This window comes from Euprymna scolopes, chromosome 43 (genome assembly GCF_053919585.1).
Source record: "Euprymna scolopes isolate OS-2025 chromosome 43, ASM5391958v1, whole genome shotgun sequence".
NCBI classification, from domain to species: domain Eukaryota; kingdom Metazoa; phylum Mollusca; class Cephalopoda; order Sepiida; family Sepiolidae; genus Euprymna; species Euprymna scolopes.
The window spans coordinates 40,644,038-40,671,857 of record NC_136524.1 but is presented as its reverse complement, the minus strand read 5'-3'; the positions used below and the strand labels follow the sequence as shown (position 1 = coordinate 40,671,857).

The following is a 27,820-nucleotide window of genomic DNA, read 5'->3' as shown; positions in this document are numbered from 1 at the left end:
AATTAAAAAATATATACCCTTCTATTTTGTAAAAAACATATAAAGTATTTTTAATTATTGAGAAAGTTCAGAAACTTCACTAATTTTTTTTTTGCCATATAATCCACATTTAACCCTGACATATCCCACGAAACGGATATATTCGTCTGAAGTAGCTGAGTGTTCTGGTTTACAGTATTCAAATAATAATCTAGTAGGTCGCCTAACCGAAAGGGTGTGTTCATTGGCTCGAGCTGGTATAGCCTTAGCGTGAAGCTTTCAGCATACGTTTTAACATCTTTCCAGGTAGCTCTATAAGTCGGTATTTATGGCTTAACCAGCCAATCATATTCTTGCAAGGAAGAAAGACCCGGATATACTAATATTCATTACATCAGAACCTAACCCAAGCCCAAACCCTAACTTATCACCCCCCCAAAAAAAAATATGTGGTTAATACTGCCAATGTAAACGCAAAGTCAGAGAACTAAGGGTAATGGAAAGATTGAAAGAGGAAATAATTTGACATTTACCATCTTCTTATTATGAGTAAGCACAACATTAAGAGCCCTCCCTCCCTCCCACGGCAAGAAGATGTGACTAGGGTAGGAAATTGGAATTGAAGAGCCAGCGCCTCTGAGAAGAAGAGCTCTAGCCTACAAAAAATGCTTGAGCAGCTCCATCAGCATTCCTTGGCAGGAAGGCCTCAAGCAATTAACAATAAGCGAACTTCTTCAAAGAAAAAGTAAAGCCTGGGAGAGTGGACCTGCTGGAAGTGCACAGGACTAGCCGTATGCTATAATCGACAGGGAAAAGGGCATTTCAGAAATAGTATAGATTTTGTTTATTTTGGTGCTGAGGGAAAAATTCGCCCTGGATAAATATTTCCTTCGTTTATTTTTCATCTTAGATTTTAAAAGTAAATAGTTAGTCTGAGACACAAGAAGAATTTTCAAATAATAAACCCTGAAATATAATCGTTTTGCTCTTGGTTATAATGTATAAACAAGTTTCCATTAGGTTAATGGAATGGTGTTAATGTATATATATATATATATATATATATATATATATATATATATATATATATATATATATATATATATATATATATATATATATATATATATATATATCTGTTCAAACATACGCCGAACTTTTCACCTTTTAAGGCAAAAAAAGGTTTAAGAAAAAAAAGAAAAGAAAAAAATAGTGAATAATATTAAATGTTACTTACCCGAATAATATCATTTAAGATATATAATATTATGTATAATTGAATTCTGATTAAAAAATAATATCGCATACCCAACAAGAGAGAAAGGTGGGGGAGGGAGAGAGAGAGGGAGGGAGGAGAGAGAGAGTGAAAGAAAATGTGTTTATGGAACAAAAGGAAGGAAAACAATGTAGAAATTTTTTTTAAAATCTTTTTCAAAAAAGAATGCTTTGATTTTAGTTTTTACGCATGTTAAAAATAAGTATTTGATGAATAAATTGTATTTTTAATTTGTTTATTTTTATTTTGTTATATATTGTTTTAAAATTTTTTTCAAGATCCGCTTGAGTTGTCAATACTGTCCTAATAATACTTTATACGCATGAGTGTTTATATATATATATATATATATATATATATATATATATATATATATATAAACATATATATATATATATATAAACATATATATATATATAAACATATATATATGTATATATATATAGTGTTATAATTACTTTTTACCCATGAGTATTATATATATATATATATATATATATATATATATATATATATATATATATATATATATATATATATATATATATATATATAATGGCAGTAGAGGTTAGTTTCCTAGAAGTACATCCATTGAAACAACATGTGTCTATCAAAAAGTGCTCAATGAGTAAACAGAGCAGATATATTAAATTTATTTATACAAACATTGATGGCTATATGTAGCCATCAATGTTTGTATAAATATATATATATATATAGTATTAGAAATATATATAAGTATATATATATATATATAGTATTAGGAATACTTTTAATTATTTCTTACCATATTATCCTACTTTTATTCTCATTTCTTATCTAAATGTTATTAAGTCAGTATTTCTATATTTGCATTTTGTATAATTCTGGCTTTTCTCCTTTTGTGATGAGAAACATTTGGCTTCGAAATGCCATGGCCTAAAGAAGTTTTTTTTCTTAAATCTCCCCTTTACTTTTCCTTATTTTTCTGATGATATAATAAAGTTTTATATAACTTTTATTCCTCATCTTTCATTTAATATATATATATATATATATATATATATATATATATATATATATATATATATATATATATATATATATATATATATATATATATATATATAGTGCAAGAATAACCAATAAACATAAGCGCTACAGTTTTCCTTGCTGTGAGAGTGAACGTAACAGCGTAGAGGTCAAAAGCCTGGCTGCTGATCACAGTATTGAAGGCATTTACTAACTCTAGTACCTCTAGTCGCACTAAGAATCATGATACGGCAGAACAGCTATCATGGAATCTATCTCTGTCTCTTTATATATATATATGTTTTTTTTTCTGATAATTCTGTTTGTTTCAGTTTTCTTGGTATTTTTGTTTTCTTCTTAGAACTATTTTAATTTTCAAAAACTGTAAACGAATTCAGTTACTTGAATGCACCTTTTAATGTACATATGTATGTAATTATGTATGTAAATATCAGTGACAAGCAATACCTGGCAGTAGAGTCTCCATCCCGCTCATGAATCTATTATAAATTTAAAAAAAAAAAAAGAAGCCTTTACCAGGAGAGACAACTATTTGAAAACAAACAAATGTGTTAATATTTTTTTTCTTTCTTTCTTAATCAAAAAAAAAAAAAAAAATCAGATGATAATCCAATTTTAATGAAATGTTCAACTTTTATTCAAGAATTTTTAAAAAAATAATACAAGTCTTCGAATTTAATATGAAAACGATTTTTGAAAAGGAGTAGAAATTTGACAGAATTTAAGATTTGGGCCAGACCAGCACACATGTGCAGTAACAGTATTAAAAAAAAAAGAAAGAAAAGAAAAAAAAAGAAAAGAAAATTGTATTGTTACTATTAAATGTGCCTATAAAATTTTTTTTCCCTCAATAAGATTTTAAGTAATAAATAAAAGATGGTGGATGCCTGCAAAGTACTGCTAAAACCATCCCTTACATGAGCAACCCCCAGTAGGAGCTGAATTGAAAAACAGAGCTGGCTCTGATGGCATGGATTCTTCACTTGTAAGTTAAGCATCAAAATTGTAAAAACTATTCCCTTTACAATTAAAATGTTTTCATTATTTATTTAATTAAAAATAGTATAAGAATTTTTGCATATATATATATTTTTTTTTTGGGGGGGGTGTCTCAATGAATGCATACCTACTGATGGACTTTCAAACTTTTAAAATAAGAAATCTGTCTCTTGAATGTGCAGTTTGTTATTTGCATATTTTATTGTTTTTTTTTTCGTTTTTTTTTTCTGTATTTATGCACAATATACTAGTCAAATTATCATCACTAGCAACAGCATTTTAGCATTAAGTAAAACAATATGCTGCATGTACAGAGGACAGAGTTGTAGGAGCAGAACTGACAGAGAAGTGAACGTCTCTCCTTGCTGGTAAAGCCGTCACGATAAAAAAAAAAAAAGCAAATGAACAAAAAAAAAATAAAATTAATAATTAAAAAAAAAAAGTCACATAGAAAGATTTATGCTTGAATAAAGTGATAAAAAATATATATATATTATTATTATTATTTTTTTTTTTTCATATTTCAGCTTAATTTGGGAATTTAAGTTTCATATAATTATCCTAGCATTAAACAACAAAAAATCTTTTTCACTGTACATCACTGTATGCATGTATGTATGTATGCATGTATGTATGTATGTATATATGTATGTATGTATGTATGTATGTATGTATGTGAATTAAAAGTGGGAAAAGGAAGAGCAAAATGCCCGTTTTGTGGGCTTTTTCAAGAGTGAATAGTCAATGATCCATTTTTAGCTATTTACTCTTGTATGCATGTGTATATTTTCGAGAGGGGATATGCACTTCATGCTACCCACCCCCTCGAAAACTGGAAGTCATGTAACATGCAAGCTGGATGTGATCGTGCTCATATATATATATATATATATATATATATATATATATATATATATATATATCACGAATCTATTTCTATACTGAATCAGTCTGCAATATGGTGGGAATCTAGATTTGTAAGAACTATCCATTCATTTATTGACTTTTGATTTCCATAAAGTTGGCTCAGTTTTATTCACCAGCTGGCAGAAATAACCAGAAAAGGTCAGCCAAGTGTTTCTCAATTTTTTTTTACGAACGCGCCGTCTGTTTTTAGCTAATACGAATCTATGAATGCTACTTTTTTTTTTTTTTATAGATTTAAAGAAATAAAAAATTGATTTTAATCACGCAGTTAGGGTAAGGGTTGGGGTTTAAGGTTAGGGTTAGGTTTTATAGGTAGCGTTTTGGGATAGATACATGTTTGTAATTTATTTATTGTATTTTCATGTTTTTCCTGTTTATCATTATAATTTTCTCTTAGCTGTTTAATGTTATATGATTGGCCGCTTCTAGTGATTCCAATCAGCAACCGAGCACACCCAAGAAATTTGTGAAAACTGCGGATCAATAAATGCAGACGTACCGAATTATCATCTAGAGCTTTTTTTTTCTTGGTGTTTGCAACCATATTTGGGGATAATTTTTTTATAAAGGAATTCAGGATGCATGTTGCTGGAGAGGAGGAGGTGAGTTAAGAAGCTGCTGCTGCTGCTGCTAAAATTCTGATTTGGACCCCCCCCCCCCCCCGACTACAAAAAAATTGTAATACAGTTTTAAATATTGATAATTTCCAAGTTAATAGACACAGATTCCGGATCTCTTATTGACAGTGGAAAGTGTTATTCCTAAATGACCTATTTTCAACTAAAATGATAATCCCTGTCAGCTTGTTCCTATTTACAATGCCTCCCCACGGGACAGAGTTAGACACCAGGGTCGTTTTTTAACATGGAGAAAAGGAACAAAAATAAAAATTGTCTCAGTCGTGAAGGATTTATCCTCCACTGACAGAGAACAAGAAATTGAGCTTGTTGAGTGAAAACAATGCTTCACATTAATATGTTAACTGATACTAGATATCACTGAAATTTAGCATAGTGGAATCTCCTCTTCACCAAAGTTCACAAACAGTGCAGATAAATCTAGTTGCTCCTAGTTTGAGAAATAAAACATTATTTATACAAAGAGAACATATATTTAAGTGTTTTAAGACCGGAAGTAATTAGAGTTATCTGCTCCTTGATTGAAAGAGACATTTCAGAATGTTGAATTTCAGTGTGATCACTACAGTAATAATATTCAGTGCGAGCAAATATTCAGTACAGAATTGTGTCTATTTACTTGTCTCCCCACAAAGACTGAGTTAGGCACAAAGTCGATTTTTATGTGGAGAAAATCCATATCCTCAAAAAGGAGCACTCAGAATTGAAACAGAAATTATCAAAAGAAGAAAAAGAAAACAGCTTCAGTTTAGAAGGAATTCTTGTTCACTGAACGAGGACAGAAGAGATACTACACATTTTGTTTCCCTTTTCAAAAAGCTAAGGAAGAATTATTTTTACTCAGGATGACATGATTTTAGCACAAAATATCTTAATTTGAAGTAACATTTAACGTCAATTTAAAAAAAAAACTCCAGAATTTAAGCTTGCACAACTATTTAATCATGTAAATATTGTAGCAATCCAGCCAATGTTTAACAAGAGAAATACATGAAAAGGTTTAGAGGGGAATTTAAAAAATAAAATGTTTGCCAGTTCACCGGTGAGAATTTTCTTTTGTTAAAAATTTTCTTTCGTTAAAACCAATCATCTGAGAGATGACTGGTTCATCACCAAAGGGTGTTTCATAGCAAAACAAAGTGTAAAAAATTAAACACATTTCAGTAAAAATTATAATTCTATTTACTTGATGGAAATAATTTTTTTTGTAAAAAATGAAAAAAAAAAAAAAAAAAGTCAGCAAAATTTACAGGAAAATACTTTGATATGATCCATTGTTTCTTACTACAATAAATGATGACCAAGTATGACTTTTTGCTCTTTCCAGTTATATATATATATATATATATATATATATATATATATATATATATATATATATATATATATATATATATATATATATATATATATATTCACTTCCCCACAAGGGAAAAGTTAAACACAAGGTCGATTTTTAATGTGGGGAAAATCTGGATTAGAACAAAAAATTTTTTATATGTCTCAGTCTAAGAGGATATCTCATTCTCTGAATGAAGACAGATCAGATGCTACATTTGATACCAGCCCGCAGGCCAGTTAATAAAAACCAAAAAAAAAAAAAAAAAAAAAAAAAAAAATGATTAAGCAGGAGTTACTTCCCGTCCTCACTGTTCATATAAAGTATTTGCGTCCCTTGTATATCGGCGCCTATCCTATAGACATACAAATGATCCGTTAGTCTTCTTTTCACGTTAATAAAAAAAAATAAAAATAATAATAATAAGAGTAAGAATAATAATAATGGCGATGATAATGCAAAAAAAAATGATGATGATGATGATGCTAATAATAATAATAATAATAATAATAATAATTGTCACTCAGACCTCAGGGAATAACACCTGTTCTTGCCAGTGAATAATCACAGGTAAGGACACGTGTGAAAACTCCTATTGAGTTAGAAATAATAACAGTAATGATGACGATGATGCATTATGCAATGATGATGATGATACCTAGCAATCCTTTGCAGGACCTAGAACTCCAATAAATGTAAATAATTCAAAATATATTTGAAGGATACATTATCTTTTTTTTTTTTTTTCGTTTTTTTTTAAATTCATTTTTTTTCTTTTTTTTTCTTTAGATTTTCTGTAATTTCCATTGTGTTTCTGTTCTTTCTTTTTTTTTTTTTTCAATGATTTTTTTGCTTTCATCTCTATATTCTTTTTTTATTATTATTTTTTTTTGTTATTTTAGCAAATCATGGCTTCAATACAAAATTAATTTGCAATTAAAAAAAAAAGAAGAAAACTATCATTACTTTTTTTTTTCTTTTCAAAGAAATTTAACATTATTTTTTTTTAAATCAGAATTGGGTAGGGATAGTTACAATTTGTAATATTTAAAATAAACCAAAGCCAATTTTTTGCAATGAATATTAATTTCATTCCATTTTTTGGTTTGTTTTGTGGATATTTTTTAAATCAAATTTTCTGGTAAAACATTCCCAAAATGAATTTAAAATGTTCCAGAACATTCTTCAGCAGATGATATAGGCAGATAATAAGAAAACAAGGCGTTTCAGTTTACCAGCACCAGAGTTATTACAACAACAAAATTTAATTTAGTTAGTTTCGCTTTAAGAATTTTTTTTGTGTGAAAATCATTCTAAACTATTTTTTAAAAATGTACACCTTTCGTCTACCTAGTTTGATTGTGATAATAAAATAATATATATAAATATACCAAGATGCTTTGTTTTAGAAACAAAAATGGAAAACAAAAATTTGAAAATCGCACTCAAATGTAAAAAAATAAAAATAAAAAATAACGATTTACAAGGAAAAATTCGTTACTGCTGACCCTCCCGTCAGAAAATTCTTATTTTATGAACCAATTATTTTAATCGAAATAATACGATGAAAAAAAAAAATAATAATAATTATTATTTGGGGAGACTTATCGTCACTCGGACTTCAGGGAACACCATAGGTTGTTCTCAAAAAGAAATCTTTGATGAAAGCCAGTGTGACTACTCCTCGTGAGTAAATAATTATAATAATGATAATAATGATAATAATAATAATACTGCTGACGGATATTCACATAGTTAGAAATAATTATAATGTTTTCATCAATATTATAATAATAATATTAATGTAATAATATTATTATTATAATATTAGTACTATAATATCCTAATAATATTATCATTGATATCAATAGTGATTATGATTATGCAAATAGAACCAATGCAGTATTTTTTTATATATTAGCTATGAAAGAATTGTATGTATCATAATTTTTCAATATAAAACAATGGATGCCAATTGCACACTGAGTTTAGTAATATCAGCGCGATTTCACATCACATCTTTGGTAGGATAATCAATAATTTTTTTTTCTTTCCTTTTTTCTCCCTTTTTTGATATCAATGGGAAAAAGCAAAGTTACTTATTTCTTTTCTATTTTACTTATAGTTTTTTTTATTTTTTATTTTATTCATTCTTGCACCATTTTCGGCTTTGATAGTAATTAAAGAAAAAAAAAATGCTTTCACTTGTTTTTTTTTTCTTTTTTGTGTTTTTTTTTTTTCAGCTTGGGAATTTTTGGGGGGTTTATACACATATTTGAAAAAAATGAAATGTCTTTTCTTGTCTGGCCTTCTTATAAACCTTGATTCTTGCTGATTTGCATATTTTGGTAATTTTTTTTTTTTTCTGATCATATTTGTTTTTTTTGTTTTGTTTTGTTTTTTAATGATTTTTGATTGAAAATAATCTGTCATTTTCGAATTCTCTCAAAGAGATGCCAAATAAAGTTTTCGGTTCTCTGGCAATGCAGGACCCCAGTTAGCCGCAGGCTTTATCAATGACTTGACACGCTGGAAGTAAGAAAGAAAAAAAGAAAGGAAATATTAAAATTTATTGCAGTAAAAAATATGAAAACATAGAAGCTGCTACAATCTGAATCTTTATTTTTTTTAATTTTAATCTAATTAAAAAAATAAAAATAAAACTAGGTACTTTGTAACCTATGTTAAAATCAACTTTTCGCCAAGATTTTCTGGCTGTTTGTATTTATTTGCTTCCCCACTGAGCAAATTAGGCACAAGGCCGTTTTTTATGTGGAAAGTGAGGGGGAAGGGGACCAGCTCCCCCGAGGGGGAGTTTGATAGTGACAATTGGTATGAAGAGTTTCCCTACATTGACCAATAACTAATTGCTTCAAGAGCAATGGTCTGATGTGTGGGGGAAACCCTACATATGGCCTTTGATTGCAGAATCTACCGGAACAGATACTACACTTTGAGATAGTAAATCTTTTATTCAGGCTAAAATTACAATGCGAGTATAAATTGAACAAAAAACTTAGGCACAAGACCAACTCAAAAGGGTTGAAATGAGGGTTGTTAGTCATCCTTGTCACTCCAGAACTAAACAAAAACTTCTCTTAGCTAGTATCTTCTTTCACCATAATACCGCATTCACCCTTTTGTGCTAGGGGACGTCCTACTTAGAGCCCAATTGTTTCAAGCATTTTTTATTTACATGTAAAAACAAAAAAGATAACAATAATGGTACAATAGTTCATTTGTATCGGGTGGGGGGGGAGAAGAAAAAATACCCCCCCAAGCCCTTCTACTTGATAGACCACCCATTCTGCTCTGGTTTGTAAAGGAACCTCAGCTCTTGTGGGACAGTCTCTAAGTGAGAGTGCTCTCTAGATGGGACGAAATGAAGAAAAGAAAATTCTTGAGTGAGGGGGAGGATGTTAATGATTGATTTCTTTCTTTCCAAGATGGGTGAAATTTAGAGTGAGGAGTGAAAAAGAAAAATTGCAGATAGGAGGGGGTGGGGATATTGGAGGCTTGTTAGTTGGAGAAGGATGGAACATTCACTCGGCTAGCTAAGAGGTTAAAAATTGATTACACTTGATGGAACTGCACATTCCGCACCTAGGCGGAGAACACCTATTCAAATTTGGCTCCTTTTCGTACACACAGACTTGCTACATGTATCCATCTTCTGTCGGTCCTGGATATGACCTTAAACTATATCCGATGGTGAGAGCCCCAGCTTGCAGGCCTTAGGGAGTGTGGAGCCACCCTTTAATTGCCATTGCTCCCAGGTCCACTCTGACCCGGAGTGGTAGCACCTGTTATGGTCCCAACTATGGGTTAAATAGAATACGACTTAAAAAACAAATATACTATATTAAAAAAAATTGTTCTTCAAAATCACCAGATTCGGCATTAAATAACCTGAAAAGGGTTGATATGCCGTAAAACAAAACAACCAACCAACCAACCATCTTCTGTCAAATGCCGTGCAATACTGCCTTTTTCTATCACATCTGATCTTAACCTGTAGTTGGTGCTTAAAGAAAGTGATCAGATCCTGATCAGAAAAAGACAACACCCCTCAGCCACCTTGCAGACGCGACGTCCAAATCACCATTCTCGCCATGGCCAGGATCGTAATGTAGACCATTTGTCTTTCCTTGTCCCACGGCAGCCTCATGTTGTCAATGACATTGGAGACGGTAATTGGGCGAGGATGCTCGAGATTGATAGGAACCATCACCTCGCTGACATATGACCAGTACTAGGAGAGTTTGCAGCAATTGAAGAACGCGTGATCCGTTGTTTCTATGACTGTTGTTCCGCAACGGGGACAAGCAGGCGACTCCAAAAAAATGAAACTGCATTGTATGTTGTTGAGTGGAAGTGCATTTCAGATACTACACTTTGATCTTTGCTTCCTAGGCCAAGAAGCCCGGGGCCATTAGATCTTCTGGCTGTTTGTGTAAACAACCAGAAGCTACTGAATATAAATGACTCAGACACAAGATCACAACAAGGTGACACTATCAATCAGGAAAAAAAAGTAATTAAACAACCACACAATCAGTTTAGTAGAACTTTTTGTCAACCAGCCTTTTCATCCTTTCCTTCCGTATTCGGCTTTTAAAAGACTTATTTTTTGCTAGCTTACATAGAGTCCATGGAATTGAATGGCATGTGGGATCTCTTTCAGGTTTGATTTGTCTGTTTTCATGAAAATCGCTCCAGACAAAGCATGAAACCATTTGATATAAGGTTTAAAAGATACGAAAGATGATTACCGCAAAGACACTATTGAGTTTAGACCGAAAGGATTAAGACAATACGTAGGAGAAAAACAGTCCTTATGAAAAGAGTTCCACAAGCCTGTAATTTTTGGAAAGAAGCTACTTGAACAAGAAGGTGTGTTATAGTGAGGTATAAAAGCAGCAAATTGGTGAAGACCACTAGATAAACAAGTCAAAAAAGCTGGAACAAAGGAAGCAGGAAATAGATCAGAATTATGAAGAACACATGCCATGATCGTATTTACAGAAAAGACTGAGACTAGCAACATCACGTCTGTAAGAGAGAAGAGAGGCGCAGAGAAAAAGAAATGGAGGAGCCAACCAAGTGATTCTTACTTCCTTCCCCATTTCATTATTATGATTAGCAGTTTATATCAAGTGGTTTCATGCTTTGTCTGGAGCAACTTTCATAAAAAAATTATAAATTTTAAAAACACTCACCTCCATAAAAGTTCCTTCTGCTTTCCAGATGGAATAGATCATGACAGTGGGAGTAGGGATTAAAGATATGACTCCGAGTAGCCATCCAAATCTTATAGCCCAAGCAGGATATTGGACATCTCCGTAAGTTACAGGTCCCAGGGTGGAAACACTAAAAAGCCAAATGAACTACAAAAAGAAAAGGAAAACATTTTTATTGAGCCAGCAAAATCAAAATATCTATCTATCTATCTATCTATCTATATATGTATATATATATATATATGTATATATATATATATGTATATATATATGATATATATATATATATATATATATATATATATATATATATATATATATAGATAGATAGGTAGATAGATAGATATTTTGTGTAGACAAAAGATTTTGAAACATCAGTTGAAATATTTACTGATTTAAAACCACCTGAACAGTGAGATTATATATATATATATATATATATATATATATATATATATATATATATTTTTCACTGGTCTTCCAACTGAAACCAAATTCCCCTCTTTCCTCATTCGATTCTTAGCTTTTAATTTATCATTCTGACGTTTCCTCTTAGAGGGTCAGACGATAAGGCCTTAAGGAAATTTTAACAATTCCACCTGCCCGTTTTTTTTGTTTCTTTGGTATTTAAATTAAATTATGTTTCCTCTGAAATTTCTCCTTCCATTTTGCTGTACCAAGAATTTACTTATATATATATATATATATATATTAAGCAAACTAAAAATAAAATATCTATGTGGTACGATCATTATATCCATGTACACATATTATTTGTGTGTGTGTATAGAATAAGTTAGGAAGACAAAGAGTAAAGTTATGTAGGAACATTATTACATTATCAAGTTAATAAGGACTACAGAAAGAGGAATAGGGAGAAATTTCTTTAGACCATGGCATTCAGAAGCTAAATGCTTCTCATCAGAAGGGGATAAAAAACTGGCATTATTTGACTTAAATTTGCTTCAATATAATAAAGTTTCTGTGTAACTTTACTCTTTATTTTTTTAACTTATTCGACTGTTTGCTCATATACATATATGCATATACATATACATACATATACATATTCATATATAACTACTTGTTCTTATATATATATATATATATATATATATATATATATATATATATATATATATATATAAAATAATGATGATTATTCTTTGTACATACAAACACTAGTGTTTCATGTTTATGCAATCATCAGTGTAGGGTAACAATTAATGCCAATCATGAGATTCGAACCCAGCCACAAAGCCACCTTTTGCTCCATTTGCTGAGCTTTTAATTTAGGACCATCAAACAATTGCCACAAGAATATAAGGAATTATAGAAGAATTATTAAACATCAAATTCAAGCGAACACAATGACAACCTAGAGTGTTTGCACGAGTGGAAGTTATAAATATTGCATGGACGCTAGTTGACTTCCTTGGTTATAATGAAATAAGTTCAAATGTATTGTACCTAGAAAAACAATATTTTCTTCAAAAGTGGTCAATATATATGTAGAGCTATTATAAGTTTCTGACAAATATATTATAAGTGTATAATATATTATAAGTGTGTGCGTTTGGATTCTTAATCCAGCAGAGGGGTGTGACGCGTCTAGTATGTTAGGTATAAATTAGTGTTAAGTTCAGACTTGCATGCCTTCTCGCTTCCAGCTAACACCACTGGCTAACCTCGTGGTGAAAAGGGAGCAGCTATGCACAAGTCTTCCCTGCCAGTACATAGTCTCTCCATCATCAAGACTCTTACAGTACCTCCACGTTGGCCACACATGGTAACTGGGTGCCTTGCGGCCCCAGGCTAAACTTGTAGGAGATCTCGGAGTAGTAGGGGACCCCAGAGGTAGTGCGTTATGGCCCACCGATGTGTGGACATGCCCTGGCACAATACCAACCCCTACCCCACTGTCTTGTGGGTGCCCTTGGTTGGGCGAAGACTAGGGGAACCAACCCCCAAATAAAACACCACTGCTTGTGGGCCTTATCACAGCAAAAGGCTAAGAGATGCAGTTTTCCTTAAAAGGCTATGGAACCTTGTCCAGAAAGAAAGGCATAGTCACGCACACGATAGGCCGTCTGTTTACCTCACTGAGATTACTTTCGGCCAGAAGCTGCGGTCTCCTCTGCTGCTAGTCGTCGCGGGTTCACTCCACTGGACATGAGCATTAAAGGTTCAGAGGGTGTTTATCTGATGCGCAACCTAAACTGTGCAATCAAGTTTGGAGCCAAGGTATGATGATGGAGTGAGACTTCGTCAAGACTGAATGATGATGATGATGATAAGTTTCTGACAAATATATTAGGGAAAAGGAAAGGGAAACAGGTTCCAGACCACTGTCACTTAGAACTTATTGTTCCCTAAGGCAATTATCCATTATTCCATCGGTTGAGATGGAAATGTGAACACTTATCATTTATATGCATTTAATGTGAGAATATTTAACAAGATTTTTTTTGGAAGTTCTTTTTTTGGGGGGGAGAGGGAGAATAAAAATTGCTAAAAGTAGGTATAACTTTCAAGAACATAGCTGTACAAAAGCACATACTTACCAAAATAGTGGCTGGAGTAATAAAACACCAACTGATTTTCCAATATTTGCAGGGTCTGTAACCGATCATGAGTTCAATATCTTTGTAGAAGCGTTCGACACCTATATGAAACATTTTAAGGGAGATTTAGTTCTAATGAAACTCTTGCTTATGATTATGTAATATATATTTATATGTGTGTGTGTATGTGTAAGTGTGAATGTGTGGGTGTGTGGGTGTTTATGTTTGTGTGAGAGAGTGAGTATGTGTGCATATGTGTGTGTGAGTGTGTTTGTGTGTGTGTGCATGTGTCTGCGCATGTGTGTGAGTGTGTGTGCATGTATGTTTGAGTGTGTCTATGTGCACGTGTGAGTGTGTATGCATGTGTGTATGTGTGCGTGAGTGTGTGTATATGTGTAAGGTTAGTGGGAGAGTGCTCAAGTATTAAGAAAAAAAAAATAAGAGCATAATATTACTAGTATATCTATTACAGAAGATCAGAATAGCATTGGTACCGTCAGTTTCAAATCCATACAAAGGGGACCAATATCTGATGGCCTATGTCTGTTTCCCCAGCCATTTTCTTGGGAAAATTGTTTAATTAATTTAAAAATTATTGATAAAAAGAAAAAAAAATAGATTTATTTTATCTTTAACCTTCGTTGCTATAACATTCATGATTTTAACCGCAAAAAGCGTTTGGTTTTAAATTTAGTATCTTTTAAAAACTGGTGATATTGCATATTTACTAGTCCAAATGGTTTCCAGTTTTCAAAGTCATCAAAATTAAACAGTGTTAGGTAATTTGGAGACCCCACTGAAAATGTAGGTCAAAATGTTTTTTTTTTTTTTAAATATAATAAATAAGAATATTTATAAACTTATTTTTTAAAAATAAATATGTTTATTTACAGAAACATTTTAACCAAAATAATGAATATTGCATGTAACGTTTCTTTTTTAAAAAATTTTTTTTTAAGTATAATAAAGTAAATTAAATAAAAAGTACTTGTATGTTTAAACAAATGAAAAAGAAAATGAACGAATATTAATGTAATATAATTAAATAATATAAATTTTTCCATATAAAAAATTAAATAAAACATGGGCAAACAAACATACTACTAGCAGCAAGGATCATAACAGATTAAGTAAAAGACATATATATTAACAGGGATTAAATTCCGTAATCGAATGTGCTTTGATTAACTTACAAAACTTGTCCCCCACCTCACCCCAACATAATTTTACTATTGAGATCCCTAGATGTTGGATAGCCTCCTACTCTAATAGTTTCTTCCCTCAGACTGCCACACTTTGGAATTCCCCTTCCTGTTCCCTCACTGTACTGACATGCAGAAATTTAAATGTGACGTAAATAGACTTCTTGGTGCTTAACTTCCAACGAACACATGTCAGATACAATCACAAATAGTAGCCCTTTACGATCAAGTGCCAGTATGTCTTGTTTGGAGGTGAAAAAAATGTAAAAGAACTTTTAGATTCAATTCATTGCTAAAATGTGTTTACTCCTTGTTAAGTAGATAAAATCCTCCTTACCATAAATCCATGAGATGACAACACATTCAGCGAGTGAAATCAGCATCAAAGAGAAGCTTGCACAGTACCAATCCATGATCTGCAGGACATAGATACCTCCCTAAAACAAAAGAAAAAAGGATGAACAAACATTAGAAAATACTTTCTGTATAAATTTGTGAATGTAGTTTTTTTTTTTTTTTGCACTTCTGCATTTTAGTTATCTCTGGTTTTCATTTCTGGAAGAGTTCGATTTTGGGTGACGACAACCATAAAATTTACACAACACAAGAGAGCAAGAAAAGACTTGTTCAAGACACAAAAGAGCGGAAAAGGATGTGTTTGAGAGACAGGTGTTCAGAAAAAAGCATGTGTTCGAGACGTGATGAGAGAAACATGTGTCCGAGATACATGGGTGATGTCTGTGCTGTCTCTCTCTCTCTCTCTCACGCACACACACACACACACACACACACACACACACACACACACACACACACACACACACACACACTCATGCACACGCACACACACACAAATAAACGAACGTTTATTAATTTTAATTTCCCCGCACATTTACACAAAAATAAGTTACTCCAGCAACGACATAATTTCAAATCATGCTTTTCTCACAACAACAAAAGTAAAATGGACATATTTCTGGCGGACGTAGTTGAAGACAGTACCATGTGACACAAGCGACCAATGATAACATTTAGAAGATTGTCTTTTTTTAACGCTTTTCCAAAAAAACAAATACCAGCAGCAGCAGCAGCAGTCTTGTGTTGGAGCCGGTTCAAAAAGTATTTAAACACAACAAAACATTCTTCTTCCCTCTTTTTCCCTTCTTTCTTCTTCTCTTCTCGTTCCAATGTGACACGAGAACATGCCTCTCATTTTCACCTCATCATCATTGTCAAATCTATCGAAACCATAATTACACACGCCACGCGGGCACCCAAAGATCACACTTATGCACACACGCACCCATTTCCATACATTCTCTATAAGAATTAATAACAATGGACTACTTTCCTCATGGGACTTTCGAATAAGGCGAACTTCGCCAGTTAAAACACAAACCTTGAAATAAGGACATTATTTTCACAAAAAACTTTCACCTTCTAGTCTTATTAATTTAACGAAGGACTTTCATCTAACATGACCTTTTAATCTTAATAATTCCTTAAAGGATTTTTCACCTACTTTGAACATTCTAATCATGATGATTTCTCAAGAACTCCAACCGATCGAACCTTTGCTTGTTCATCTTGTTGTTTTTGTTGAAAAATAAATGCAGTGCATTTTAAACGAGAAGGAGGTGTCATTTTGTTTTATTCCTTTTTTTTATTATTTTGTTTGGGTCAGAGAGGTTTAGTTTCACTTAAACTTCTTTTCTCTCACATGTCACAACCAAGATGAAAAAAATTACACAGGGCCAGAGAAGTAGAGAATGAACTTGTTTAAATATTTAGAAAAAAAAAATTGTGTTGTTGGAAATACAAGATATAAAGGCTTATGTCGAAAAATAAAAAATTGCATTGAGTTTCTCCCTGTGTTCTATTTCCCTGCAACAATGTGTTGGGTTCATTAAAATGTACCGACACTGTTAGAAAAAAGGTGTACTAAATTACATAATTATTATATTATGTTGAATAAACTCTCGTTGAGCCGTCTCGTTATTATATTATGTTGAATAAATTCTCGTTGAGCCGTCTCGTTATTATATTATGTTGAATAAACTCTCATTGAGCCGTCTCGTTATTATATTATGTTGAATAAATTCTCGTTGAGCCGTCTCGTTATTATATTATGTTGAATAAATTCTCGTTGAGCCGTCTCGTTATTATATTATGTTGAATAAATTCTCGTTGAGCCGTCTCGTTATTATATTATGTTGAATAAATTCTCGTTGAGCCGTCTCGTTATTATATTATGTTGAATAAACTCTCGTTGAGCCGTCTCGTTATTATATTATGTTGAATAAACTCTCGTTGAGCCGTCTCGTTATTATATTATGTTGAATAAACTCTCGTTGAGCCGTCTCGTTATTATATTATGTTGAATAAACTCTCGTTGAGCCGTCTCGTTATTATATTATGTTGAATAAATTCTCGTTGAGCCGTCCCCATAATCAAATTCTACCTAATTTTCAATATTAACAATTATAAAACTACCACCTAACATTCAATAATTCTTACCCTCGAGTGGCCTTCGGGTCTTGATAAGTGATGACTCCCAAGTAAAAAAAAAAAAAAGAAAGAAAAAAAGAGCTTAAATAATTGTCAGCTTACCTGTGTGATGCACGGGATGCCCAGGAGAAATTCCACAGAGCAGGCAATGGCACAGATGAGTGTCTTTTTTCCTCGCAGGTAGGTTGGATATTCGTCCATGAATGCACTCAGCATCGTTTCAAACATTCCAAACTAATAAAATATACATAAGACAAAAATAAGATGCGTGCAACAGCAAGAACATATCTTCTGCAAGAAAATTTTATTTTGAACCTTAAAAAAATAATTATAGGGTAATAATATTTATAATAATAAGAATAATAATAATAGTAATAATAATGATGATGATATAAAATAATAATTCTAATAATCAGATCAAAATAATATAAGAATAATAGGATAAAAAGGTAATAATAATATAATAGTAATGATATTAATAATAGTAATAATAATAATAGTAGTAACAATAATAATAATAATAATAATAATAATAATAATAATGATGATGATTATTTTAAAGTAGTAAATAAATCATGCTTAAGGAACAACGTAATTTTTATAGGCAAACAGTAAAACAAAAATCCATTTTTTTTTTTTTTGCAATAAGGCCTTGGATAGTTCTCTGTTAAGAACCAATTTTAAATATTAAAGGTATAATAATTAAAAAAAATTTTTTTTAGTAAATTTCTATTAAATCCTTTCTTTTTTTTTAATGATTTAAATTCTTTGTGAAAAAATCCTACGTTTTAAACTTTATTTCTTTTTTACTTCTCTTGCATGCTATATTTTTTTGCAATTTTTAAAACTGTTAAAGAAAAATCCTGGTTCTTATACCCTTCCATTCAATGAAAAATTAGGCAGAGTTACTGAGAGAAATGCGGACGATGACATGGACAGATGCCCTGTATTAAATAATTAAATAATTTCATAAAATTGTGCAAAATTGTTTTATAAAGGATTTTTTTTTGTTCACTATTATAATTTTCATAAGTTCTTTTAATTTATTAAAGACTAGCTGTACCGGCCCGCAGTTGCCTGGGATTCATTATGTTCAAATTTCTTTTATAAATATTTCTATTCTGTGTTAATTTTACCCTTATATTAAACAGTAATTCCATATTTACGGATTTATATGTGTGAATGATTTTTTAACAATAAATAGATATACAAAGATTTATAATTTGAATGTAACCTTCGTTTGTCTGTTTTTTGTACGTGCCTCAAGTTACTTCACTAGCCTGCTAATCTACATTGCTAACAGCCTTCTTAAACACTTACATATAAAGCCATCAGGCTTACAGTTCATCTTAACGAAACTGGTATAGTAGGTAGAATTACTCATAATGATTCAAAACGAATAATTATTTCACAAAATCATATTTGGTTATCCTGATGCTCCGCACTTCTTTGTTTACCTTGGAAGTGACGCCACACAAATCTTATAATACAGATGGCTACAATTGTAAAAATAATTTGTTTTATTTTTCTTTCATTTTTGAGCTCCTTTTTTTCTCCCGTTTAACTTTTTTTTTCTCCCATTTCTTATTTTGAGCGGAGAATTTATTTTATTTTCATTTTGAGCTCTTTTTCCGATCCGGCGTTACCTTTTATAGGTACTCCTGCAGTCATGCACTTTATGACCCGAGCTATTTTTTTAACGCTATTATTTAGAAACCTATTATTTAACATGGGGAAGGGAGGGTGTATTGTAACTATTCTGTACTTTCACCTAACAATTCAATTAAAAAAAAAGGTAAATATGAAGAATTACTCCACCCTCGAAAATTCCTTTAAAATTACCACTCTTAAAGGTTTTCGGGGTCGCTGAAAACGAAAATAACGTTTAAAATTACGGCAAACGAGTAGTTTCCAAGATATGAAGAAATGTTAGTTTTAAAAAGTGGGGATCACTTTTCTATAATAATTAAACGTAAAATGATTTGAAGGGGGAGGTCTTCCTTTCTACCATCGGAAAATTCTTTAAAATTACCTGTTTACATTTGGTGGGAAGCGGTGTAAAATAATAAACAGTTCTTCTGCTTGGTTAATGTCGGCACGTTACTTATGTTAAAACGGTTAATTAAACTGCATAAGCACCTGTTAAAAAACTATACAAGTAAAACAAATTATTTTTTACTTGTAAACTGGTTTATTAATTGTAGAAAGCAAAAACAAACGGGAGAAAAAAGGAGCTCAAAATGAAAGAAAAATAAAACAAATTATTTTTACAATTGTAGCCATCCGTATTATAAGATTTGTGTGACGTCACTTCCAAGGTAAACAAAGAAGTGCGGAGCGTCAGGATAACCTCATATTTTTTAGTTTTTTTCCAAGAAAAAAATAAATAAATAAACAGTAAAGTGTTTAATCGAAGATGCGAAATGCTGAAGGAAAAAATGAAACATTTTGTAACTGTTGGAATTCTAATAAGCGCAATATAAATAATTTATACAGAACATCAAGGGAGATAATTCTGTTCATAATATTCCGCAAAGGATATCTCCCTCCAAAGGTAATAAAATGTAAATAAAAATATTTCTTTTTGGCCTTCAAGATCAAAGTGTAATATCTGTTCTTCAGATGCTACACTTCAATTTCTTGTTCTCTGTCAGTGGAGGAGAAATCCTTTACGACTGAGACAATTTTTATTTTTGTTCCTTTTCTTCACATTCAAAAACGACCCTGGTGTCTAACTAACTCTGTGCCGTGGGGAGGCATTGTAAATAAGAACAATATATGAAATATGGGTTATCTCCCTTGGGTCATGCTAAGAACGGAGTTATCTCCCTCCGCGTCTGGCGCTATGTATTTATATCGATTATGTTAATATTCCACCAATGACAAAATGTTTTTTTTTTGTTTTTTTTAGCATTTCTCATGCATTATTAAAACATGTAATAACCTAGTTTTGTTTTCAACAATAAACATTAAACATAATAGTTGTATGTAATAAAGTGTTTTTTTTAAATAATGGCGATCGACATTTTTATCCCTCCCTAAAGTAAAGATGTAAAGTTTGGTATAGAGTACATTGTATTTTACTGTCAAATTCAGTATTAACAACATTGTATAATACGCATGAAATATCATATCGCAACTATGCTTCTAACAACTTCCACAATACTAGTTTCATGGTGCTTCTTTCCAAGTATTAATAAAGTGAAATTTGAAAATCGGAATATTAATATGGCATCTACTTACTTGTCACTTTGAAATTAGTAACATATCCAGAAATCACAAAAAACGATAAGGTAGAAAATTACTTATTATTGAAAATAGGTTTCAAATAAAATTAGGGAAAATTGAAAGTTTACCTAAAAAGAAAATAAAATAAACAGAATAGTACTATCATAATGAGAGGTAATTATTTTCTGAAAACGTTGAAAATCTTGGGCCAATTCAAAACTATGAGTTGCTTCCCTTGTTTTTATATTACGTGTCCCCCAACCCCAAAATAAAATAAATAACTATGCCGGAGAATTTTTTGTCGATAAAGCTTGAAAATCCTTGTTTTATTTAGTAATTACATGAAAATTAAGTAGATAACGTTGTTTTTAGTTGTAATTGACAGAAAAATTAAGTAGATTCCATTGGTTCGGAATTGAAATTGATTTTTTTTTTTTACTCCGAATTTCACGAAGCAAATCTATTGCGTTTCTGAATTTTTTAGATGAGGATTAATAATTTGGATTATTTAGATTATTTGGACTCCTGTTTTCATCTGGAGTGTTACTTATTTATTTTTTATGAAAATCGCTCCAGACAAGCCCCGAAGCCAGTTGATGCAAGGAGGTAAAAGAAAATATAGCCAACACTTAATTTTAGATGAATAGATTCCGACCCAGCCATTACATATCATCCAATCCAACCTTTTTAATTTTTATTATTTTTTACAAAGAAGTCACCACTTATCAAGGTTCGGAGGCTACTCGAGGATAAGGGTTACTGAGTGTACAGTAGTCAATGGGACAATGTCGTATTAATCGCTAGTAGTGGAAATTTGGTAAATTGGATTACTTAAGAGGGCAGCTCATCAAGAATTTGTTTACGTTGGACTTGAAGATGACCATATTGTAGTCAGCTAGAAAGCAGGGAAACAGAACAGAGTTCCAGAGGCATTGGTATTTAGAACTGATTATCACTTAGCACTTTTATTCATTATTTATTTATGCCATGACCCATGATACCTCTGTTCAGTCTCAAAAGACAAAGGATACTCCCTATAGGGGCAGCTGTGTATGTAATTGTGAGGCAAGGGTTGCGCAATCTCTAACCACACCTCTCATGAATCAATTCTGCTTGAGTCCAGTGGCAAGAAGTCCAGAATGACTGGAAACAATACCGAGATAAGCAGAGAGCTAGGTTAGACACATGTCAGATTTTTGATGGGGAGTAAATCCAGTTGTCCAAAACAGGAGCACCGTGAATTGGAACAAAAATATAAAATTGTTTCAGTACAACATGATTACTCCTTCATTGACCGAGGACAGAAAAAGTGAAGCGTAGTATCAAAACAGATACTACACTTTGCTCATAGCTAAAGACCAGCCAGGATTCTCCTTGGCATCATTCTGGAAAATCGGAATTGTTTTTTTCTGGTAAGCAGTCTCTTCTTTTTTGTCCAGAACAACGTATGGTTTAGTTAAGTCCTAGGATGTGAATCCTTCCGAGCTTTACTCTTTCTTCTGGAAGGAAGAGTTTTGTTGCAGACATATTGAGATGTCCATAACGAAAAAATGTCGATAGGTACATTCTTGTTTTTTGGGTTTTTTTTTTAACTTGGCTGTTTTTCACTATGTTCTGAATATCGCTTCTGTGGGAAATAAGTAAACTCAGGTGTTGTCTAGCACTATGATTTGAATTTTAACTATACATACACTTTTAGTTTTTTTTACTATTAATTTAGGCAATTCGAAATCTTAGTTTATTGTTCCAAGGAAGACAACTCTATTTTACTAAGAATTATAAGAAAAAAAAAAATTTTTACAACTGGTTTATCTAATGTAACATTAATAACAAAAAATGTAAACTACGACGATATTGCAATTTTTCTTAAACAAGACATTTGAGTAATTGTAAGAAATTTTTTTTTAATTTCTTTAATAAAATAAGGTTACTTCCCTTAGAACAATGAGTTAAAGCGCCGAATTGACCCATTTTATTCTGCACTGAAAACTACTAAATTCATCCTATGGGATGTGGGAATTCACAGAGTCGACTACAATCTCACTGAGATTAATGCCATAGTTCAAGGGCGACAACTCTTCTTTAACAAATTTAAATTGCAAAAGAATATATATATATATATATATATATATATATATATATATATATATATATATATATATATATATATATATATATATACATGCAAGAAAAATAATAACTTCATTCTAGCCATTCAAATTGTCTCAGCAATTAGTAATAGTTTTGAAAGAGAAAAGTATTTTAAAACAAGTAAATGTTTTTTCAAATTATATTGGTTCTTAAAGAGGCATACCAAAAGCCATACAATTGTCACTTATAAACACAGGTATTGCACAATTTAATTAAGTTACTAGTAAAATCTAAAATTTCAGCACTACTTATATTTTATAAACCTTTCTTTCTAGGTTAGGGTTAGAATTATATAATTTTTTTATGCAACACGTTTTTGTTATAAACCCATGTTTATATATATTTATGTATAGAATTTATTCCTAAAGTAATTAACCAATCATTATGAATTTTGGAATACAGCTGCTAGATGTACAGGCGAGTAATGTGGGCTATATTTAGTTTAATTTAGTTTTATGCAAAAAAGGGGAAAAAGAACATGGAAAGGATTCACAAAAAAATTCAGATACCTCCATTTTTATTGAAATGAATTTTTAATAATAGATATTCAAATATCAGTTTCTTTGGAGTAGGTTAAGGGGTTTTTAGGGGAATAATATGGGCACGAAGACCCATTTTAAAATTCAAATATTTCAGATTTTCATTAAATTTAATTTATAGTCATTACACACCAATTAAAATAAGATTACCTGAATTTCAATTTCTTTTTAAATTTAATTTTAGATTTTTTTTATGATCAAAATCATGTAATGTATTTTAATAAAAATTTGAATAAGAATTTTAAACATAACGTTTCAAAATCATTCGGTTTAGGGAATTAATTTTCCTCATCCTGAGGAAAAGAAAATAAATAAAAATATTTAATTTTTATTTAACTAATTATGAATAAAAAACCCTCCTTCAATGTTTCATTTTTCCGTCCCTTCACCCCCGCCCACGAAGAACATATTGGCCCTTTTTTCTTAAGTATCCAAACCATGAAACTCTAGAAAATGACTATTTGTTTTTTTATTGTAGATGTCTAATTTTTGGAGTGGGTTCTCCAATAGTCACACACCTTCAAAATATATGCATACGCTTTGATAATAAATGAACAGATTTAAAAAATTTTGCATTTTTGCATGTGTCAATTTTAGATCTATAAAGACATCTATATAGTAGTACTACATCTGTGAGCATGTTGTTTTAGCTACAGCAGTTAGAAAAGTTAATTATTTTTGACATTTTAGAGACTTAGTGAACCTTATCTTCGTTTGCCATGTTCAATATAATGGCTGTTTCTTTTTTTTTGTTGTTTTTTTTTGCTGCTGTAGTTGAAAAATACGCCCACAACATAACATAAACAAAAGATAAAATTGAAATAAAACAAAAGCTGCTCGTTATCAAAACGCACTGAGATTCTGAGAGTCTATGATTATTGGCGTACTCACACGAAAAAAGTAAACTATTTAGTAAGGACGCTCTTTTTCATAATACTGTCATTCTATCAAAAAAGGATCAATTAATAAGTGCTTACGAGCTAGATTTTTATCTTGTATATTATAATAATTAAATAATTTTGTTTAGTAAAATAAATAAAGTAATAATAATAACTTAACTTCAATCATTCATATATATATATATATATATATATATATATATATATATATATATATATATATATATATATAGTAGAAATGGTAATTAATAAAAACCTGAAGAAAGTGCTCAATACTGTTGTAGAGCAAATATGCGTTTTATTTTTTATTACTGTATCTTTCTGTTAAGTTACATTATTGTTTCAGCTACCTGGCTGTTTTTTGGCCGTCTGTAGCTTCCTCAGACTTTTACAGAAACATTTCTGTAAAAGTCTGAGGAAGTTACAGACGGCCAAAAAACGGCCGGGTAGCTGAAACAATAATGTAACTTAACAGAAAGATACAGTAATAAAAAATAAAACATATATATATATATATATATATATATATATATATATATATATATATATATATATATATATATATATATATATATATATATATATATTCCGAAGATGCTCCAGATTTGATCACAGAACATTTTATTATCAAAGAATTGTTTTACCTATTTTAAACATGATAATATAGAGGTTTTAGGAAAAATGTAGAATATTTTCTGAATAGCTTTTATTATTATTATTATTATATTAGATCGTACTCGTTAATGCCTTATTATCATAAAGCACTTTCAGAAAAAAGTATTGAGCACCGTCTGTGGAAGATTAGCTAACTTGTTCCGGTTCTTCTGTCCCTCTGAAATTAATTTTTCATATTATATGCACAGATTATTTATTTAAAAGCTATATGTTGCATATGTTAACGATGTACCATGGTTTCATTGATGTAGGGTGAATTTTTACCATTTAAAAGATTGTTAAAAATCCATTCAAATTTTCAGTGACTGACGAAATTAAAAACAAATCGAAAAAATTGATCTTGAAACTAGTTCGCTGGTAACTCGTACCGGTGAATTCGTAAGATTTGCTGGTTAATTCCTTTTGACCTCAATTCTTTACCTTGTTTTCATTTTGTGAGTTGCTGATGACTTGAATGGACTTTCAACAATCTTTTAAACGGTAATAGATCAATTCATGTCAATGAAACCATGATATGAAAATATATACATGGAAAATCGACTTCAGGAAGTCGAATAGAAGAGTCAGAGCAAGTCAGCATGTTCTGCACGTGAACAGGGCTCAATATTTTTTCAGATAGTGCCATTTAATGATAAAAAATAAGGCATTACATTTATGCTTAATTAATTTTTCATTATATATATATATATTTATATATATATACATATATACATACATACATATATATATATATATATATATATATATATATATATACATACATACATATATATATATATATATATATATATATATATATATATATATATATATATGCACTATAAATTTATCGTATAGGACCTGCATTTTATGAAATGACCTTTGCAACAACCAGGAAAATACAACTGTTTGGGTCATTCCTTCTTATTTCCTGTTATTGGATGGTCACTTTGCAAAACCTAGGTTTCATAATATATATATATATATATATATATATATATATATATATATATATATATATATATATATATATATATATATATATATATATATAAAATCTATTGCTAACCACAACTTTCTGGCCTGAATACTTATAATACAAATTTGCTTATTATCAATTTATAAGTTTTAATATAACTTTTGATTGTAAATTTATGAATTACTTTATAACTTTTATTATAATAGGTATGTATTAATGAATATTATGTACTTGTTTAGATCTTTCAGTCTTTACAAAATATAAGTTAATTATAAAACTATTAATTAGTTAATTAATTAACTATTATCTGTTTACATTTTTTTTTACCGTTTTGAGTGTGTACTGTTGTTGTTCTTTCATAATTATTATTAATTGTATTCTTCCTCTCTCTTTTTTTTTTTTTTTTTAAATCAACAAAAGGAAAAGTAGTTACTAAGAACCAGGTTAGAAAATATTTAGGGTGGGGCGTTTTTTTGCTTGTTTTTTTTTTTTTTTTTGGTATTGATCTTTAAAAAAAAGAAGCTGTATTGGACAAATAAGAAAACGAAAAGAACAAAAATTCTAAAAATAGAAAAATGGAAAAATATTTGTCAACGGAATGAACTTGCAATCAACATTTTTTTTTTTTTTACGATATTTTATGCACATATATATAAATATAAAAAAAAGAAGAAAAGAAAAAGGTCTTTCAGAGGTTGAAACAAAACGAAAAAAAAAAAAAAAAAATACAGGAAAATACCACGTTCTCCTCTTTGCTAGCACTGTGTGTTTGTGTTTAGTTTTGCCAAACTTGGCTGTTAGCTTCCTACAAACAAACATGTTTGTTTGACTGTGACAGATAGATTTCTGGAAGAAATAACAGGTAAGCACATTTTTTCTGTACCAAAAAAAAAACAAGACATGCGGGTGAAAAAAAAATATATAAAAAAATATATAAATGAAAATAAAAATGAAAATAAAATATTAAAATAAAAACAAGATAAATAATACACATATTTTTATTTGGATGTAAATATATATATATTAAAAATCAGATATATAATAAAAAAATATATAGAATACATCCAACTCGGATCTAGCATGCTACATATGTGTGTGTGTGTGTGTGTGTGTGTGTGTGTGCATTTTTTGAAAATTAAGATGAAAAAAATTACATATTGAAAAGGATCAATTAGATAGAATTTATTTGAATTTAATTTTATAAAGTGTTCAGTAGTGTGAATTGGAAATTATATTTTAAATGTTATAACCAGGTCTCACAGATCCCAACATGGCACCGGGTCTCATGTCTCCAAGTGGCCATCATCAGATGCCGTGTTTTAATTCTCATTTGAACTATTCAAGAAAATAAAAGAATTAAACTAAGACAGATATAATAACAGACGAATTACTTTTAGCTAAATGAAATTCCATGTAATGTTGAAACTTATTGGAAAATTCTAACCTAAGAATTATATATATATATATATATATATATATATATATATATATATATATATATATATATATATATATATATAAGGGGGTGGAAATTTTTTATCAGTAAAAGATAGATCAATTTCTACTGAAAATTTTAAGGAGGAGAGCACAATACGTAGCTTAGTCATTTGAAAGGGCCCTATTGGACCGGAATAAATTTATTAGATTTGGCTAAAGTTTTGGTTGT

General features: G+C 30.4%; 1 protein-coding gene across 2 annotated transcripts in view; it reads right to left on the bottom strand.

Annotated features, from left to right (window-relative positions):
* Positions 1–8,367: 8,367 nt before the first annotated feature.
* LOC145268303 (sodium- and chloride-dependent glycine transporter 1-like) overlaps positions 8,368–27,820 on the bottom strand; it is a 177,618-nt gene continuing 158,165 nt past the window's right edge. For both annotated transcript variants that reach the window (XM_080123736.1, XM_080123734.1), the window contains 5 exons: positions 17,807–17,938; positions 15,534–15,633; positions 13,995–14,095; positions 11,410–11,577; positions 8,368–8,719 (listed from right to left, as the gene is read on the bottom strand). In XM_080123736.1, the coding sequence (XP_079979862.1) occupies positions 8,636–8,719; positions 11,410–11,577; positions 13,995–14,095; positions 15,534–15,633; positions 17,807–17,938 (585 nt within the window). In that variant the 3' untranslated portion in view covers positions 8,368–8,635. The remainder of the gene's footprint in view (positions 8,720–11,409; positions 11,578–13,994; positions 14,096–15,533; positions 15,634–17,806; positions 17,939–27,820) is intronic.